Source organism: Piliocolobus tephrosceles, chromosome 4 (genome assembly GCF_002776525.5).
Source record: "Piliocolobus tephrosceles isolate RC106 chromosome 4, ASM277652v3, whole genome shotgun sequence".
In the NCBI taxonomy this organism is placed as follows: domain Eukaryota; kingdom Metazoa; phylum Chordata; class Mammalia; order Primates; family Cercopithecidae; genus Piliocolobus; species Piliocolobus tephrosceles.
In genome coordinates, this window is record NC_045437.1 from 74,043,259 (window position 1) to 74,061,285 (window position 18,027).

Below are 18,027 nucleotides of genomic sequence, written 5' to 3' on the forward strand. Positions count from 1 at the left end.
ATGTTGAACCAGCCTTGCATCACAGGGATGAAGCTGACCTGATCATGGTGGATAAGCTTTTTGACGTGCTGCTGGATTTGGTTTGTTGGTGTTTTATTGAGGATTTTCACATCAATGTTCATCAGGAATATTGGCCTGAAATTATTTTTTTGTTGTGTCTCTGCCAGGTTTTTGTATCAACTTGATGCTGGCCTCATAAAATGAGGCTTCTCTTTCTATTGTTTGGAATAGTTTCGAAGGAATGGTACCAGCTCCTCTTTGTACCTTTGGTAGAATTTGACTGTATCCATCTGATCCTGGACTTTTTTTAGTTGGTAGGCTAGTAATTACTGCCTCAATTTCAGAACTTGTTATTGGTCTATTCAGGGATTCAATTTCTTCCTGGTTTAGACTTGGGAGGGTATATGTGTCCAGGAATTTATCCATTTCTTCTAGATTTTCTGGTTTATTTGCATAGAGGTATTTATAGTATTCTCTGATGGTAGTTTGTATTTCTGTGGGATCAGTGATGATATCCCCTTTATCAGTTTTTATTGCATCTATTTGATTCTTCTTCCCTCTTCTTTATTAGTCTTGCTAGTGGTATATTTTGATCTTTTCAAGAATTCAGCTCCTGGATTCACTGTTTTTGGTTTTTTGTTTTTGAAACAGAGTCTCGCTCTGTGGCCTAGGCTGGAGTGCAGTGGCGTGATCTCAGCTCACTGCAAGCTCCGCCTCCCAGGTTCCTGCCATTCTCCTGCCTCAGCCTCCTGAGTAGCTGGGACTACAGGCGCCCCCCACCACGCCTGGCTTATTTTTTGTATTTTTAGTAGAGATGGGGTTTCACTGTGTTAGCCAGGATGGTCTCGATCTCCTGACCTCGTGATCCGCCCGCCTCGGCCTCCGAAAGTGCTGGGATTACAGGCATGAGCCACCATGTCAGACCCTTTTTTTTTTTTTTTTTTTTTAAAAAAAAAAAAGGGTTTTTTGTGTGTCTGTCTCCTTCAGCTCTGCTCTGATATTAATTATTCCTTGTCTTCTGCTAGCTTTTGAATTTGTTTGCTCTTGCTTCTCTAGTTTAATTGTGATGTTAGGGTGTCAATTTTAGATCTTTCCAGCTATTTCTTGTGGGCTTTTAGTGCTATAAATTTCCCTCTAAACACTGCTTTAAATGTGTCCCAGAGATTCTGGTACATTGTGTCTTTGTTCTCATTGGTTTCAAAGAACACCTTTACTTCTGCCTTCATTTCGTTATTTATCCAGTAGTCCCAATAGTCATTCAGGAGCAGGTTGTTCAGTTTTCATGTGGTTGTGTGGTTTTGAGTGAGGTTTTTTTTTTTTTTTGAGATGGAATCTTGCACTGTCGCAGTGCAATGGTGCGATCTCAACTCACTGCAACCTCTACCTGTCGGGTTCAAGTGATTCTCCTGCCTCAGCCTCCTGAGGAGCTGGGATTACAGGTGCGCACCAACATGCCTGGTTAATTTTTGTGTTGTTCATAGAGACAGGGTTTCACTATGTTGGCCAGGCTGGTCTCAAACGCCTGACCTCGTGATCCACCCCGCCTTGGCCTCCCAAAGGGCTGGCATTACAGGTGTGAGCCACCAAGCCAGGCCTTGAGTGAGTTTTTAAATCCTGAGTTCTAATTTCACTGCACTGTGGTCTGAGAGACTGTTTGTTTTGATTTCCATTATTTTGCATTTGCTGAGGAATGTTTTACTTCCAATTATGTGGTCAATTTTGGAATAAGTGGGATGTGGTGCTAAGAAGAATTTATATTCTGTTCATTTGGGGTGGAGAGTTCTGTAGATGTCTATTAGATTCACTTGGGCCAGAGCTGAGTTCAAGTCCTGAATATCCTTGTTAATTTTCTGTCTTGTTGATCTGTGTAATATTGACAGTGGGGTGTTGAAGTCTCCCATTATTATTGTGTGGGAGTCTAAGTCTCTTTGTAGGTCTCTAAGAACTTGTTTTATGAATCTGGGTGCTCCATTGTTGGGTGCATATATATTTAGGATAGTTAGCTCATCCTGTTGCATTGATCCCTTTACCATTATGTAATGCCCATCTTGGTCTCTTTTGATCTTTGTTGGTTTAGAGTCTGTTATATCAGAGACTATGATTGCAACCGTACTTTTTTTTTTTTTTTTTTTTTTTTGCTTTCCATTTGCTTGGTCAATATTTCTCCATCCCTTTATTTTGAGCCTATGTGTGTCTTTGCACATGAGATGGGTCTCCTGAATACAGCACACTGATGGGTCTTGACTCTTCATCCAATTTGCCAGTCTGTGTCTTTTAATTGGGGCATTTGGCCCATTTACATTTAAGGTTAGTATTGTTATGTGTGAATTTGGTCCTGTCATTATGATGCTAGCTGGTTATTTTGCTCGTTAGTTGATGCAGTTTCTTTATAGTGTCGATGGTCTTTGCAATTTGATATGTTTTTGCAGTGGCTGGTACCGGTTTTTCCTTTCCATGTTTAGTGCTTCCTTCAGGAGCTCTTGTAAGGCAGGCCTGGTGGTGACAAAATCTCTTGGCATTTGCTTGTCTGTAAAGGATTTTATTTCTCCTTCACTTAGAAGCTTAGTTTGGCTGGATATGAAATTCTGGGTTGAAAATACTTTTCTTTAAGAATGTTGAATATTGGCCCCTGCTCTCTTCTGGCTTATAGAGTTTCCGCAGAGATATCAGCTGTTACTCTAATGGGCTTCCCTTTGTGGGTAACCTGACCTTTCTCTCTGGCTGCCCTTAACATTTTTTCCTTCATTTCAACCTTGGTGAATCCAACGATTAAGTGTCTTGGGGTGTATTGGGGTTGCTCTTCTTGAGAAGTATCTTTGTGGTGGTCTATTTCCTGAATTTGAATGTTGGCCTGTCTTGCTAGGTTGGGGAAGTTCTCCTGGATAATATCCTGAAGAGTGTTTTCCAACTTGGTTCCATTCTCCCTGTCACTTTCAGGTACACCAATCAAATGTAGGTTTGGTCTTTTCTTTTTTTTTTTTTTTTTTTTGAGACGGAGTCTCGCTCTGCCGCCCAGGCTGGAGTGCAGTGGCCGGATCTCAGCTCACTGCAAGCTCCGCCTCCCGGGTTCACGCCATTCTCCTGCCTCAGCCTCCCGAGTAGCTGGGACTACAGGCGCCTGCCACCTCTCCCGGCTAGTTTTTTTTTTTTGTATTTTTTAGTAGAGACGGGGTTTCACCATGTTAGCCAGGATGGTCTCGATCTCCTGACCTCGTGATCCGCCCGTCTCGGCCTCCCAAAGTGCTGGGATTACAGGCTTGAGCCACCGCGCCCGGCCGGTCTTTTCATATAATTCCATATTTCTGTAGGCCTTGTTCGTTCCTTTTCATTCTTTTTTCTCTAATCTTGTCTTCTAGCTTTATTTCATTACGTTGATCTTCAATCTCTGATATCCTTTCTTCTGCTTGATCGATTCGGCTATTGATACTTGTGTATGCTTCATGAAGTTCCTGCTGTATTTTTCAGCTCCATCAAGTCATTTATGTTCTTCTCTAAACTGGTTATTCTAGTTAGCAATTCATCTAACCTTTTTTCAAGGTTCTTAGTTTCTTTGCATTGGGTTAGAACATGCTCCTTTAGCTCAGAGAGTTTGTTATTAGCCACCTTCTGAAACTTACTTCTGTCAATTCATCAAACTCATTCTCTGTCCAGTTTTGTTCCTTTGCTGGCAAGGAGTTGTGATCCTTTGGAGGAGAAGAGGCGTTCTGGTTTTTGGAATTTTCAGGCTTTTTGCCCTGGTTTCTCCCCATCTTCATGGATTTATCCACGTTTGTCTTTCATGTTGGTGACCTTGAATGGGGTCTCTGAGTAGACATCCTTTTTGTTGATGTTGATGCTATTCCTTTCTGTTTATTAGTTTTCCTTCTAACAGGCCCCTCTGCTGCAGGTCTGCTGGAGTTTGCTGGAGGTCCACTCCAGACCCTGTTTGCCTGGGCATCACCAGTGGAGGCTGCAGAACAGCAAAGATTGCTCCCTGATCCTTCCTCTGGAAGCTTTAGCCCAGAGGGGCACCAGCCAGATGCCAGCCAGAGCTCTCCTGTATGAGGTGTCTGTTGGCCCCTACTGGGAGGTATCTCCTAGTCAGGATACATGGGGTCAGGGACACACTTGAGGAGGCAGTCTGACCTTAGCAGAGCGTGAACGCTGTGCTGGGAGATCTGCTGCTCTCCTCAGAGCTGTCAGGCTGGGACGTTTAAGTCTGCCAAAGCTGTGCCCACAGCCACTCCTTCTCCCAGGTGCTCTGTCCCAGGGAGACGGGGGTTTTATCTATAAGTCCCTGACTGGGGCTGCTGCCTTGCCCAGAGAGGAGGAATCTAGGGAGGCTGTCTGGCCACAGCAGCCTTGCTGAGCTGCCGTGGGCTCTGCCCAGTTCGAACTTCCTGGCGGCTTTGTTTACACTATGAGGGTAAAAGCACCTCCTCAAGCTTCAGCAATGCAGATACCCCTCCCCACACCAAGCTCAAGCATCCCAGGTTGACTCAAGCATCCCAAGCATCCCCTCCCCACACCAAGCTCAAGCATCGTTAAGTTAGACGGCTGTGCTGGCAGCAGGAATCTCAAGCCAGTGGATCTAAGCTCACTGGGCTCCGTGGGGGTGGGATCCGCCGAGCCAGACCACTCGGCTCCCTGGCTTCAGTCTCCTTTCTAGGAGAGTGAATGGTTCTGTCTCGCTGGTGTTCCAGACAGCACTGGGATATGAAAAAATCTCCTGCAGCTAGCTCAGTGTCTATCCAAACAGCCACCCAGTTTTGTGCTTGAAACCCAGGGCCCTGGTAGCGTAGACACCAGAGAGAATCTCCTGGTCTGCGCGTTGCAAAGACTGTGGGAAAAGTGCAGTATCTGGGCCAGAATGCACCATTCCTCAGGACACAGTCCCTCATGGCTTCCCTTGGATAGGGGAGGGAATTCCCTGACCCCTTATGTTTCCCAGGTGAGGCGATGCCCCACCCTGCTTCGGCTTGCCCTCTGTGGTCTGCACCCACTGTCCGGCCAGTCCTAGTGAGAAGAACAGGGTACCTCAGTTGGAAATGCAGAATTCACCCGCCTTCTGCATCAATCTCGCTGGAAGCTGCAGACCAGAGCTGTTCCCTTCAGCTCTCTTGTCAGCAATCCCTTCCTAGAGTTTTGACAAAGCATATAATACTGGAACCTCAGTCCCATCACAATACCAAACCTCGCCATCCCGAAAGTCCCCTCATGCCCCTTCAGTCTATCTCTGCCCACCCATCCTGCTCGCCCCTAGAGGTGACCACTTTTCTGAATTACTTAACCATAGATTAGAGCTTGAGTGTATACTGTCGGGGTTGGCTTCTCTCACTCATAATGTTTTTGAGATTCATCTGCACTGTATGTATCATTTTTTTTCCTTTTTATTACTGAATATTCCTTTGCATCAGTCTATCACAGTGTGGAGAATCTACTTCTGCTGATGGACTCCAGGGCTGTTTCCAGCTTTTGGCTGCTTTGAACATTCTTAGACAAGTTTTCTTGTGACTATATGCTTCTGTTTGCCTTGAGTAAACACTTAGGAGTGGGACTGTTGGACTGTGTAGTAGGTGGATGGCTAATTTTAAAAGAAACTGGCAGGCCTTTTTTCCAAAGTGGTTGTACAATTTTATACTCCCTCCAACTATGTATGAGAGTTCCAGTTGTTACATAGCCTTGACAAAACTTCTGTTTAATTTTAGACATTCTGGTGGGTGTGTAGATAAATAGGATTTTTAAATGATTATTTAAGAGACAAATGACCCTGAAATCATGCACACATACACACAAATACATAACTCGGAATTCATAGTGCTTTTTAGAACCAAGCAAAATCAGATGTTTGTAAACAAAGCATTTAGCACAAGGACAGCAAAATTTGTGGCAACTTACAATATTTTTAAGTAATTGAAGATTTGAAATTATTTTTCTCCCTGAAACAAGCAGTAAGCCTCCAAGGACTTGCTGAGGAATCCCAGCTTTGAGCTCTGGCAAAGAGTTTCACAGGCCAAGGACAGCAGTATTCACATTGCACAAACTGAGCACTAAAGCCTTCAGTTTCCCCAGTAACACACAAAATCAAACTTCCCAGTCACTGCTGCACATGAGAATATTCTACATTTTAAGCTTTTACAAGAGGAGAAACATGTACCACACTACAGAGAGACTGACTGGCATGGGACATTGATGCCATTGAATCCCCGTCCCTTCGCTTTGAGTTAGCTTGCACATGACAAAACCTTTTGATAAGAGATACTCACTTCCCCCCCAAAATTTCAAGGAAAACTGTTTCAGAGAGATGTCCCGCACTAATGCAGGGGTGTTTCCTTGACCCCAGTTTAACAAGCCCAGACCTGGCACGCCCCTTCTGGGCTTCACTGTAAACAGCAGTGTGGCAGAGCACATGGTTTTAGAGCCAGAGGGACGCATTTAAAATTGGCTCTGCGTACTACCTTTGTGGCTTGGGCAAGTTTCTTAACCTCTTAAACCTCAGCTTCCCTGCCTGTTCCAAGCAATGAGGATACCTCCCCTTGTGCAAGAGTGCCATCATGATTAGACTGCAGATGTCATGCTGCCAGCATGTGGGAAACACATAAGAGATGGTTGTGGAGCAAAGTTCATCCCCCTGGCTGCCTACCAGAGAGAATGCCAAACCACAGACCCACTCATTCCATATCTATTCTCCCAATGAACTCAACTGAGTATTAAGAAGGAAATAATTTTAGAATAATTCCTACTGTGTTTAAATGACTGGTAAGTGTAGGGTCCACAGGAAAATTCTGGTTCTAGGAGAATTTTGTCATCCAAGTGAATCATTAGTTGTACAGTGGGGGTATCTGGAAGAGGTACGTGGATAATCGGAGTCAGCTTCAGTGAAAACCCAACACTGCTGGGATGTGACAGGGAAAGGTCTGTTGGCCCTGCTCTCGGCACAGAGCATCATTAAGTTGGTCCCAAAATAGGGTTCCTGACGGCAGATGCTGCCGCAGCCAGGAAGAGTCTCTGCTTATAGAGCAAGGAGTTATCTCCATGCTGGGTTGCTAGCCATAGGCATGCAGAGAGCCCAGCAGAGGCAGGTGAGCTAGTTTGTGTGGGGGGGGCGGGAGGGGGGTGGTGTTCAGCTCAAAGTGCCAAATGCCACATTATATGTGGAGAAGAACGGACCAGAGCCATCTCAGCAGATGGAATTGGTACCTGTCATCCCTGCTTCTTCCTGTACCTAGTGGCTGGGGTACATTTCCATCCCGAAAGCAGGATGTACATGTGCACCTACTGGCCTTGTGCTTTAGCTGGCTCCACTCTAGACAGAACACAAAACCCATGTTGACATCGCAAGAGCTCCATGAGCCAATAAGCTGGCCCAAGGGGCAGACGATACGTGAGAAAGCGTTTTTTGTTGTGTTTTGTTTGTTTTTGTTTTGTTTTTAAATAACATGGGGAGCCATGGGACACAGCTTCTAAAGGAGAGATGCATCTTGATTCAGAAAGAAAAGCTAAGCACTTAAAAATCACTTGTTTTTGTGTTAAAGCTATTTGAAAGAACAATTTGCAAGGCAAAAGTTTTATTCGTTTGGTATCATATAAAAAATTCACACCAAGCTCAGTAAGTGGCTGTATAGCAAATGGTCTTTATCCCTGAAGGAAAGCATGAAACAGTTCTTCACAGAAGAAATAAAAATGTCCCATAATTATGGGATAAATGAGTCACAGCCCTTAGTCACATTTCGACCAAGATATCACACAGGTTGGTCATGTAATTGTTTCTGTAATTATGTGGAATGGACTGAGCAGACGAGTTGGTAGAAAATCCTATTTTCACACTTCAGTTTTATGTGATGATTTTTCAGTGGTTCAGTCAAGCTGAAACCTTTTACCTGTATCTGTCATAGATGGTGTTCTGCAGTGGGCAGGCCTATGCAGACCTACCCCGGAAAGTCTGAGGAAGCTGAGAGGCCAAAGAAAGAGACTGACAACTCTAGTTTCTTAGAAAGGAACATTAATACAAACTTAAGAACAGAAGCCCTGTCTGTGTCTCTGGCAGCAGTGAGACAAGATGGTGAATCCCTGCACCATTACCCCCAGACCCAGGGCTTATATGCCATGCAGAAAGGGTGATTCAGAGGGATGTGTAGGACAATTGAAGTATGATAACATCACGGTTGTTTGACCTAATAGTCGTGTTTACAGTATGTATGTGCTTTTACCCAAGGAACAATAGATAATTTGGGAATCTTGGAGGCCTTCTCAGAACTGGGGTTAATCAGAAGACAACATGGCAGAATAGCATCCAAGATGGAGTTGCTTTGGCTTCCACACTCCAGCCTCCCAAAGCCAGCTCTTACGATCTCATGCACTCTTCCTCTTCCGTGATGGTCTCTTAGCCTGCAGGGAGGGTGGCTGTAGCTTTAGTAGCAGTACATTGGCAATGGAAAACAGGTCAGGCCCAGTGGAATACCAAATGAGGGAGGTTCACAGTCTGTTGGATCATCTCTAGTCTTAGAAATACCATGACTTCAGTTTTCTCAGAAGTAGTAAGACAATGAGAGATACTTAACATTAATCATTTGAATAGTAGAAATGTAATGACAATTGAAAGAGAATTCGTGTGCCAGAACAACAACAAAAAAGCCTGTTAGCCAACTAAAGGCGTCATGAAGAAAATTAAAACTTAGTTCTTCTTTAGAGACTTGTTGTAGCCAGGAAATAATTCAGGTTTAGCCCAAATTGTAGGCAAATAATAAAAACTCAAGAACAGTATTTCAGGACCAGGTACGGTGGAGCCTGTAATCCTAGCACTTTGGGAGGCTAAGGAGGGCAGATTGCTTCAGCTCAGGAGTTGGAGACCAGCTTGACCAACATGGGAAAACCCTGTCTCTACTAAAACTAGAAAAATTAGCTGGGTGTGGTGGCGCAGGCCTGTAATCCCAGCTACTTGGGTGGCTGAGACCCAAAAATAGTTTGGACCTGGGAGGCAGAAGCTGCAGTGAGCCAAGTTTGCACCACTGCACTCCAGCCTGGACAACAGAGTGAGACTGGTGAGACTGTCTCAAAAAAAAAAGAAAAGAGAAATAGTGGTTGGACTAGAATCTAAGTTTTTCTCTCTCCAGTTTCCCTATTTCTACCAAGGATAAATTATAGTACCTTAGTATTTCAGGAATAATGAAAAATAAAAAATAAAAAAGTTCTAGGACCAATTTGTTTGCTTTATTTGCAAAATAAATGTTAGTCTCACTGTACTTGGCCTAATTATTTGCCTGAAGTGTAGCAAGAATAGTTATTGGTCATATAGGCTTCTTTTCAGTTGGCTTTGCTGGAACTTTATAAGGAATTTTGGATTTGACATTTTAAAAGCCTTGAGACTAAGGATTCCCCGTTAGACTATGCTTGTAATACCTATACATAGGTACTATACCTGTACAAATTCCTCTCTTCTTTAGTTCTCAAAATATCTTGGTTCCTGGGCCTGTCAGAAAGTGGTATTATTTACTTACCACAGGCCAGGAACCTTGTAAGGGAACCATTTAGATAACATACCAAGTTAGTCTTTCCAAAGGACTTTTTATCGGCTCTGTAAAGTCAGTGTCAATTCCTCAAAGCAGTCTGGTTATATCTGAAAACACGTGATTCTAGTCAAAGCCTTGGTGAAATAAGCAGTGTTTCCAATTGTGTCCTCTTACAAAACAGATTCTTACTAAATTTATGCAAATAACTACATTGCCATAAAATAAGAATACTCATGAAGTTTCCAAATTCTGGAGAACTCAGGTAGAGGGAAGAAGTAAATTTTGCTCACAAAAGTATCCTTTACAATCAGAGTAGCAGTCTTCCAAACAGGACATTGCCCGTTCATCATGGAACGGTCACCCACAAACCAAGCAGCTCTTTGTCAGTCAGATGAGGGCGCTGTTTGTCGGGCACCGTAGAATCCAGCAGCTCCTCACACAGTTTCAGAGTCAGTTCTAGGGAAAAAAGAGGCTCTCTGCTCATGAGTATCTCCTCCTTGTACTCTCCAGGTAGCAAGATCTTATGTAAACCATTTCCATTTTATCATGGGACTCTTTTCGGGCACTGCAATCCCCATCAGAGTGTTTCTCTGGGATTACCCCCATACGCCCTAGTAAATGATTCACTAAGGGCTGTCGAGTGAAGAATTTATCCCTACAAGCACTCTGGCATGCTACATTCTGTGGGCTCACGCAGTCTTAATCCCATTTAGCATGTCCAATTAATATTGCTCAAAGGGCAGATTTGCATGCCGTCTCTTCTGTAGTACTAGGTAGGTGAAATGTTTCAGCAGTCAGATGTAATATCCATTTTCATAAAACATTTAGGGAAAGGAGATTATAACCACTTTACATAAAGCCTATTTAAACATTTCAACTTTCATAATTCTATCAACCCTTATATTTTTATGTTCTGGTTCCAGGAACTTCTCTTTTTCACCCCTAGACCATTTTACTATCTTGTCAAAAAGGCTTTGGGTTTGCAGCAGGGGATTGAGCCAAGGGACCTGGGCACTTTGGTCAGTGTGTCTTGATTAATTACCTCAATATTGCCCCAGGCAATTGTTGATCACTTTTCTCATTTTAATCTTTACCTTTTGATTTTTCAAAAAAGTATTGTCCAATCTAGAGTAAATACAGAAAATTGGTTTGGGTTCCTGTAATGTTGGGAGAAAAGCAGGGGCTCATTATGGTCCATCCAGTGTTTGGTAGTGTTATATTAAGAAGTTTGTTTGAACCTATCAATTTCAATTAATTCAATTTCCTTTTTTTTTTTTTTTTTTTAAAGAGACGGAGTCTCACCCTGTTGCCCAGGCTAGAGAGCAGTGGCCCGATCTAGGCTCACTGCAAGCTCCGCCTCCTGGGTTGATGCCATTCTCCTGCCTCAGCCTCCCAAGTGGCTGGGACTACAGGCACCTGCCACCACACCCGGCTAATTTTTGTATTTTTAGTAGAGACAGGGTTTCACCGTGTTAGCCAGGATGGTCTCAATCTCCTGACCTTGTGATCCGCCTGCCTCGGCCTCCCAAAGTGCTGGGATTATAGGTGTGAGCCACCATGCCCAGCCAATTCAATTTCTTAATAACCAAGATTTCCACCCTGCTGGGATAAATTCCATGACTCCCTTTCTTTTCTTCTCTTAGTTTCACCCCTATCAATTTTTTAAAATTTACCTTTTTTTAGTAACTTTTAAAATTTTCACCTCCCTAGGATAAGTCCTTTGACCCTCCTTTTTGCCATTCCCCACGCTCTTGTAATTATTCTAATGTTTTTATTAGCATTTGTAAGAACCATGAGGGGAAGTTGAGACAGCAAATTTGAGGCTTCCTGAACTTTTAATTTTGCATCAGTAATGAAGTGCGCATGCAAAAGTCCCTTCCACCCCCCACCCCGTCACCAGACACACACGCTTAACCACAGCATTCACCATGACCTGGGTAGTGGGCACATTGAAGGGGTGAATATCCCTGTCATAAAGCCAGTCCCACATGGCTTATAGACAAAGCATATCAGCTGCTTCATCTGGGGTACTCCACGTAGCATTGGGGCTGACCCCCTTCTCAGGGTAAACAGATCTTACAGAGGCTTTTATCCAGTCCACCAGGCTGGCTGTTCCCTCAGGAATAATCTCCCATGTGTCTGGATCACATATAACCATCTGTGATGGTTCAGTAGTGAGCTGGGGATCCTGCATCAACCCAAACACATTTTTCCACTCTGCAGCATTTAAAACCAAAGACACTGCTCCAAATTAGTTACTCTCACAATTCAACAAAAGGTTTACCCAGGGAGCTAATGATACCTATCTACAAAAGGGAACAATTCCTTCACACAGTACCCTCTGGTTTCAGCAGTGACTTGGTTTTGCCCTTCCCCCACATTGACTACCTTCTTGGCAACCACAGGTCTCAGAGATACTTTCTGTTGCCCTGTCATTATGTTCCCCTTGTAGATAGCTTTGAGGCTAGTGATCTGAGCTCAGACGGACCCACAGTTGAGCTTGGTCCAGCCTCAAGGCCCAATCTGGCACTCTTATTTTAGCTTTGATAGAAAATAACCAAGGGACTGAATATTTCACTTTTCCTTATTGGTTTGCATTTATTTACGTATCGAGTTATACCAACTCCTTAGGAGTTGGCTCTGAGTTCCACTGGTACCTTCCACTCTTACCTTTTAGTAACTGAGCACAGCACAGCTACGGCTCCATGCCATAGGTGATCACGCGGCCGCCCAGGAATCAATCAAAAGTTCCTCATTCTCTATCCTTTTATCCTTTCCCTTTCTGTCCATCGAGTTTTATCTGTATCATTTTTCATTCATTTTAAAACAACCTTTAAATAGTCTCTAAACTATGTAGTTACTCTTCCTTTATGCAAAAACTTCATCTTCATGTTTTTAATAAACTTCTTTACCAAAACACATCTTTCTTTATTCACTTTGATATAGAATTGTTTCTCTTATATCTAGTAGTTTTAATTACATATATTAACTACTGCTTTAACTCTTAGTAACCCTAATTTCCATGTAAAATCCTAGGATTACTTAATTTAACATAACAGACTTTAAGATTTCAAATTACTGAAAAGAACTTTGAAATTAGTTTTATTTGAAAGATTACTAAAGTTAGGTGAACTAAAAGGTATGTGAGTCAGTTTTTATATTTCTGATAATAACTTTTTTTTTTTTTTGAGACAGAGTCTTGCTCTGTTACCCAAGCTGGAGTGCAGTGACACGATCTCGGCTCACTGTAACCTCCGCCTCCTGGGTTCAAGCAATTCTCCTGTCTCAGCCTCCTGAGTAGCTGGGACTACAGGCGCACACCACCCTGCCTGGCTAATTTTTGTATTTTTAGTTGAGACGAGGTTTCACCATATTGGTTAGGCTGGTCTCAAACTCCTGACCTCAGGTGATCCACCTGCCTCGGCCTCCCAAAGTGCTGGGATTACAGGCGTGAGCCACTGTGCTCAGCCAGAACTTACTTTTTCTGTAAGCCAAATTAGAGCTCTGTCATATATTTTGGTAATGATCTATCACATACACAACACACTAAATATATATAGACATACACACAAACAGAAGCAGATCTTATAGATTTACAAGATTCTTCATTTGCCAGTTCTCAAATAGCTCTCTCCCACCTTTACACAACCTACCCAAAGACATGACTCAGATGAAACAAGGTAGAGAAGATTTACATCTCAAAGGCACAGAACTTAGACCTAAATAGCATTATCTGAAAACAAGATTGCCAGGAAAAGTGTCTTCTCTTCAACTTAGCTTGTTTCTTATATTACTGACTTCAGGGTGCCAGGATATTCTTTTATTACTGGCTTTAAGGAATAGGGCCAAGAAAGCATGGAAGTTTTGGGGCCTAAACCACACTTTTTTTATCCAAACATGCCAAGAAACAAGTAGCCCTTGGAGTAATAACCACTTGCTATAAACAACTGCTGTCAGCCACTTCTAATGCTATAGCTGTTGCCTGTGACTGCTAGCCATTACAGACAAGGTCAACAACTCTCACAGTACAAAGTAATCTCTGTGCCCCACCCCCCACCTCCCCACACACTAACCAGAGATCAGATAACACAATGCAAAAGAGTGCAGTTTTAGACCTGAGTAGAATCTGTCTGCTTACTACTCTTGGGTTTCATGAGGAAAAAGAGATTCTTCCCCAAAAGAGGCGTCTTTGATGCCGTCTGTTTTCCCCAAGGGATCCCAGGCTGTTGGAGATTCCTTTTTTTAGATCCCTCGTGTGGCAAGAGGAAGGAGGAACAGACAGAAGTAAATGGAGAAACACAATTCGGTGGACTCAGAAGTTTTACAGAGTGCACAGGCCTTAATACATATGTATACATATGCAGCCCAAATTTCAGTTTTAACTAAGTTTACTTTTGACTGTAGGGCCCTTAAAAAAAAAAAACTTTTTCCTAATTGTAATTCCTACTGAAGCTGTTTTACTTTTTTTTTTTTTTTTTTTTTTTTTGACACGGAGTCTCGCTCTGTTGCCCAGGCTGGAGTGCGATGGCACGATCTCCGCTCACTGCAACCTCTGCCTCCCAGGTTCAAGTGATTCTCCTGCCTCAGCCTCCTGAGTAGCTGGGACTACAGGTGCCCGCCACCACACCCAGCTAATACTGTATTTTTAGTAGAAAGGGGGTTTCACCATGTTGGCTAGGCTGGTCTCGAACTCCTGACCTGAAGTGATCCACCAGCCTCAGCCTCCCACAGTGCTGGAATTACAGGAGTGAGCCATTGCGCCTGGCCGGCTGTTTTACTTTTGCGTCTGCTGCCGGCTGGCTTCCGCTGAGAGGCAGTCATCTTACCGCATTGGCTGCCCACCACCCTTCCAGACCACAGTGTGATGGATGGCACTCAGTTAAACCCACTGGCATTTGCAGTCATCCCCACACTCACAGGGTAGTCCACAGTCATCTGAAATGTGAGCCACAGCATTCCACGTAAAAGTGGATGCCCACCACAAGATTTCCTCCATTTCTTGGTCTCTCAGCTCCTGGCCTGGCTTACCACACATGTCAGGGTAGGCAGGCCTGTGCATACCTACCCCAAAGTCCGAGGAAGCTGAGAGGCCAAAGAAAGAGGCTAATGAATCCCATTCCCCGGAAAGAAACATCTAATAGGAACTTATGAACAGAAGCCACGTCTGTGCATTGGATGGTGGCAAGACAAGATAATGGATCCCTGTTCCATTACCCACAGACCCAGCACTTACATACCAGAGGAAAGGAGTGTGTAGGACACTTGTAGGGAAAGCCAAGAATGCTATGTGAATCTGCCTAAGGGCAGGATTTATGGTCAAGGTGGTTCTGATGTAAGGGCAGGATTTACGGTAAGTACATGCTCTTCTTACACAAGGAACAGTAGATAAAATAGTAATCTTGGAGGCCATCCCAGAACTGGGGTTTATCAGGAGTCAACATGGCGGATTAGCATCCAACATAGAGTTGCTTTGGCCTCCACAGACAGGATTTCTGGCTATTACAGTTGATGTTGCTAAGCCATATTAATCTGCCTCTGCAGACATCCTACATGCTCATCTGTCTTATTTTTCAAGTTAACCTACCCCATTCATTGAGTGGCTACAAAGATGTAATGGTCTGAGCACTTGAAAGTAGGTGGATTTAGCAGTGAAGCAGCATGATTATAAGTTTGATAGAACTAAATGTGCCCCACTAACAGTGTTGGGGTCAGTTATAAAACAAGAAATGCAGGATCCCAAAGGAAGCACACTTATTATTTCTGGTGTTAATGACTTCATTTTGTCATTTGACAGATATTTATTGAGCATTAGTACAAAATCATTAACAACAAAAAAAATTGGTAATGAGAAAGAACTAGGTGCAAAACTGCATCTAAAGTTCAGATCTCACCCTGAGAAAACATTTTATAAATTGACTGTCTATAATTGAGCATTTGAAGAGCTTTGCAGGAAATGTTTTTAACTCCTAGGCTTAAATTCAGATTACTCTGGAGCACAGAAAAATTTTATAACATATCTGACACAAACAGGTTATATGTTAGCCTTATAAAAAAACAAAATTTAATTATATCTTTTATCTTTCTGCATTTCTGTAGGCTGTCAAAATGAGACAGTAGCTGACTGGAAAAGTAGATGTCCTGTCTAGAGAGTATATGCCTTGGGTACCTTCCTGCTCTCAGGCTCAACCGTTCTATAAGTGTCTGAAAGTAACAGAGCCTTTGGAGTAGTACCACTTGGTGTATGTCTTTCATCTGTTCATATTATATGTGCAGCTTCTTGCTTTCTTCAAGTCTTCAGAGCTTTTTAACTAAATTGTTTAATGAGAAATATAGCAAATGGCATATTTAAAATCTTTCTCTTGTTTTACCAAACTTTTGAACGACTTTAGATTCACAAGATTCATCGTGATTCAGGAGACAATTCTCAGACAGGTGAGAATACTTCAATTGAACTCTAACATACTTAGGAAGCAGTTGTGGGTTCAAATGTATAAATTTCTCTGAAGAAGTCTAAGTTGACATCTCCCACCCCAGAATGTGGAGTGCCAAAATCCGCATGCTCATATCACAAGGTTGACAAGCCAGAAGAAAAACAGAAATCCCTTAAAATTTCCTTGAATCTTCCTTTATGGCAACCTTATCTACTGAATGCCCTCCCCATCTTGTTTTTCTTTTCTTGGCTAGATACCATGTAGGACACGTAAACCCAAGAGAGTGGGCCAAAAGTCTAGGGGAGACACTGGTTGAATATGACACAGGTGACAATATGGTGGTTGCTCAACCATGTCCAGTCTCCCTTTTCTTTGCAGTAATTGGTGACTGTATAGTTGGAAAATGTCACTAGGTCCTGGCCTGGGAGGCAGAAGCTCCAAGTTCCTATTCAGTTTCCTACTCTCTCATTTCGTATGCTGGGCAAGACTCTGCTTGGTTCTTGGCTTCCTCCTTAAAAAGAGGAGCTGGACCTGATGGCTTCTACAAGCGGAAAAGTCTGGAATTCTCTGATCGTTAGAGGAAAAAAAAAATCAGTCTGCTACCAAGAATTTAAGATTTTTGTTCCTGCAAGAATTGCAACATTCTTTGCCCTGTTGGTGGCTTTCCTAGCCACTAATGCGTAACGCCAGACCCTAGGCTAAGTGTTTAGTCTCTCTTCTTGATGAGGTGGATCACATCTCGCATACTTAGAAAGATTTCATGTGTTCTTTCTAAGTTTCAATTTTTGTCATTGTAAAATGAATTAACAAAAGCCCATCTCATTGTTAATGAGGATTAAAGAAGGAAATGTATAATGCTTAGCAGTAACTGGCATTTAACTGGTACCTTCCTTCCCCCTTTCTGAAACCTTTCTAGACATGACCAGTCTGGAATAACATAATGACACTTCACACACCGGTGCATTTTCTCTCTCTCCCTCACGCACACACATACATTTTAGTTAATTTCTTGTAACACTTGAGCGGGGGTATTATTTTAACTAACTTGGGAGCTTCTGGGTGCCAGAAACTGTTCTAAGCATTTTCGTGTCCTTTGCAGTGCCCAGCATTGCCTTGTACGTAATAGACCCTCTGCAAATACTCAGCAAACATTGGTAAATTGAAACCATTCCATCTTGGAAGTACAGTTTCCACCATTTATTCTCTCTTTGATCTTGGGCTACCTACAAAATCTCTCCATGCTTAAATTTCTTATCAGTAAAATGGGGATAGCCCTATGTAGTTTTGAGAATTGTTGTAATTGTTGGATGAGATAATTATTTAAAGTACATAGCACAATGCCTGGCACAAAGTAGGCACTCAGTAAGTGGAGCTGTTTTTTTTTTTTTTTTTTTTTTCAATTGGTGGCACAGTATTCCTTTTTGCCACAGAGTACAGCTATTTAAATGTCCTTTATCCTTTCTCTGGCTTAAGTTTCTAATTCATATAAGTATCTGTTGGAAGAATGACCAATGAATTATTTAATTATGTGGCCTTACTTTAACCTTTATTGAAGGATAATTTCTCCAAACTTTTAATCACTTCTATTGCTATAGACTCTCTTAATATTAACTGAGATAAAATCAGAAAGAATAAACATCATCCATCTTTGAATAATTTCTAATGAACGACTTAGAATTCAACCAGTCAGCCTGGGCCATAGCCTTGAAACTAACCTCTCTACTTTTAATTTTGTTTAGAAACTACATTTTGAGGAATTTTTGGTTCTTGAATCTTGAATTTCATCTTAAATCTTTAAGTTAGATTTAATTTATTACTTGGTAAACAAATAAATGCTAGGACTGTACATGATTATGAAGTCCCTGAATAGGCTAAACCAAGTGTCTCACAAGTGAGCAGTATTAGTTTCTCAGGGTTTCAGAAATGCCATGATCCCAACAATATCATTGAAAGTACTATTATTTATAGATAATTGAAAAAAATATATATATTGAAACTTATATGCAAGGATAGGTAAATTACTAAGGTAGAATTTGGAAGATAAAAATTAGGAAAAGAGATAGTATAATAAGTATTTTAAGTTAGATTATTTAAGGTAAGGCGCTATA

The 18,027-nt window shown here is 42.3% G+C and overlaps 1 protein-coding gene across 1 annotated transcript in view; it reads left to right on the plus strand.

The window, feature by feature from the left end:
• Positions 1-18,027, plus strand: part of PDE8B (phosphodiesterase 8B) — a 356,027-nt gene that overhangs the window by 313,017 nt on the left and 24,983 nt on the right. The window contains exon 13 of the mRNA XM_023214908.1: positions 15,878-15,920. Within this exon, the coding sequence (XP_023070676.1) occupies positions 15,878-15,920 (43 nt within the window). The remainder of the gene's footprint in view (positions 1-15,877; positions 15,921-18,027) is intronic.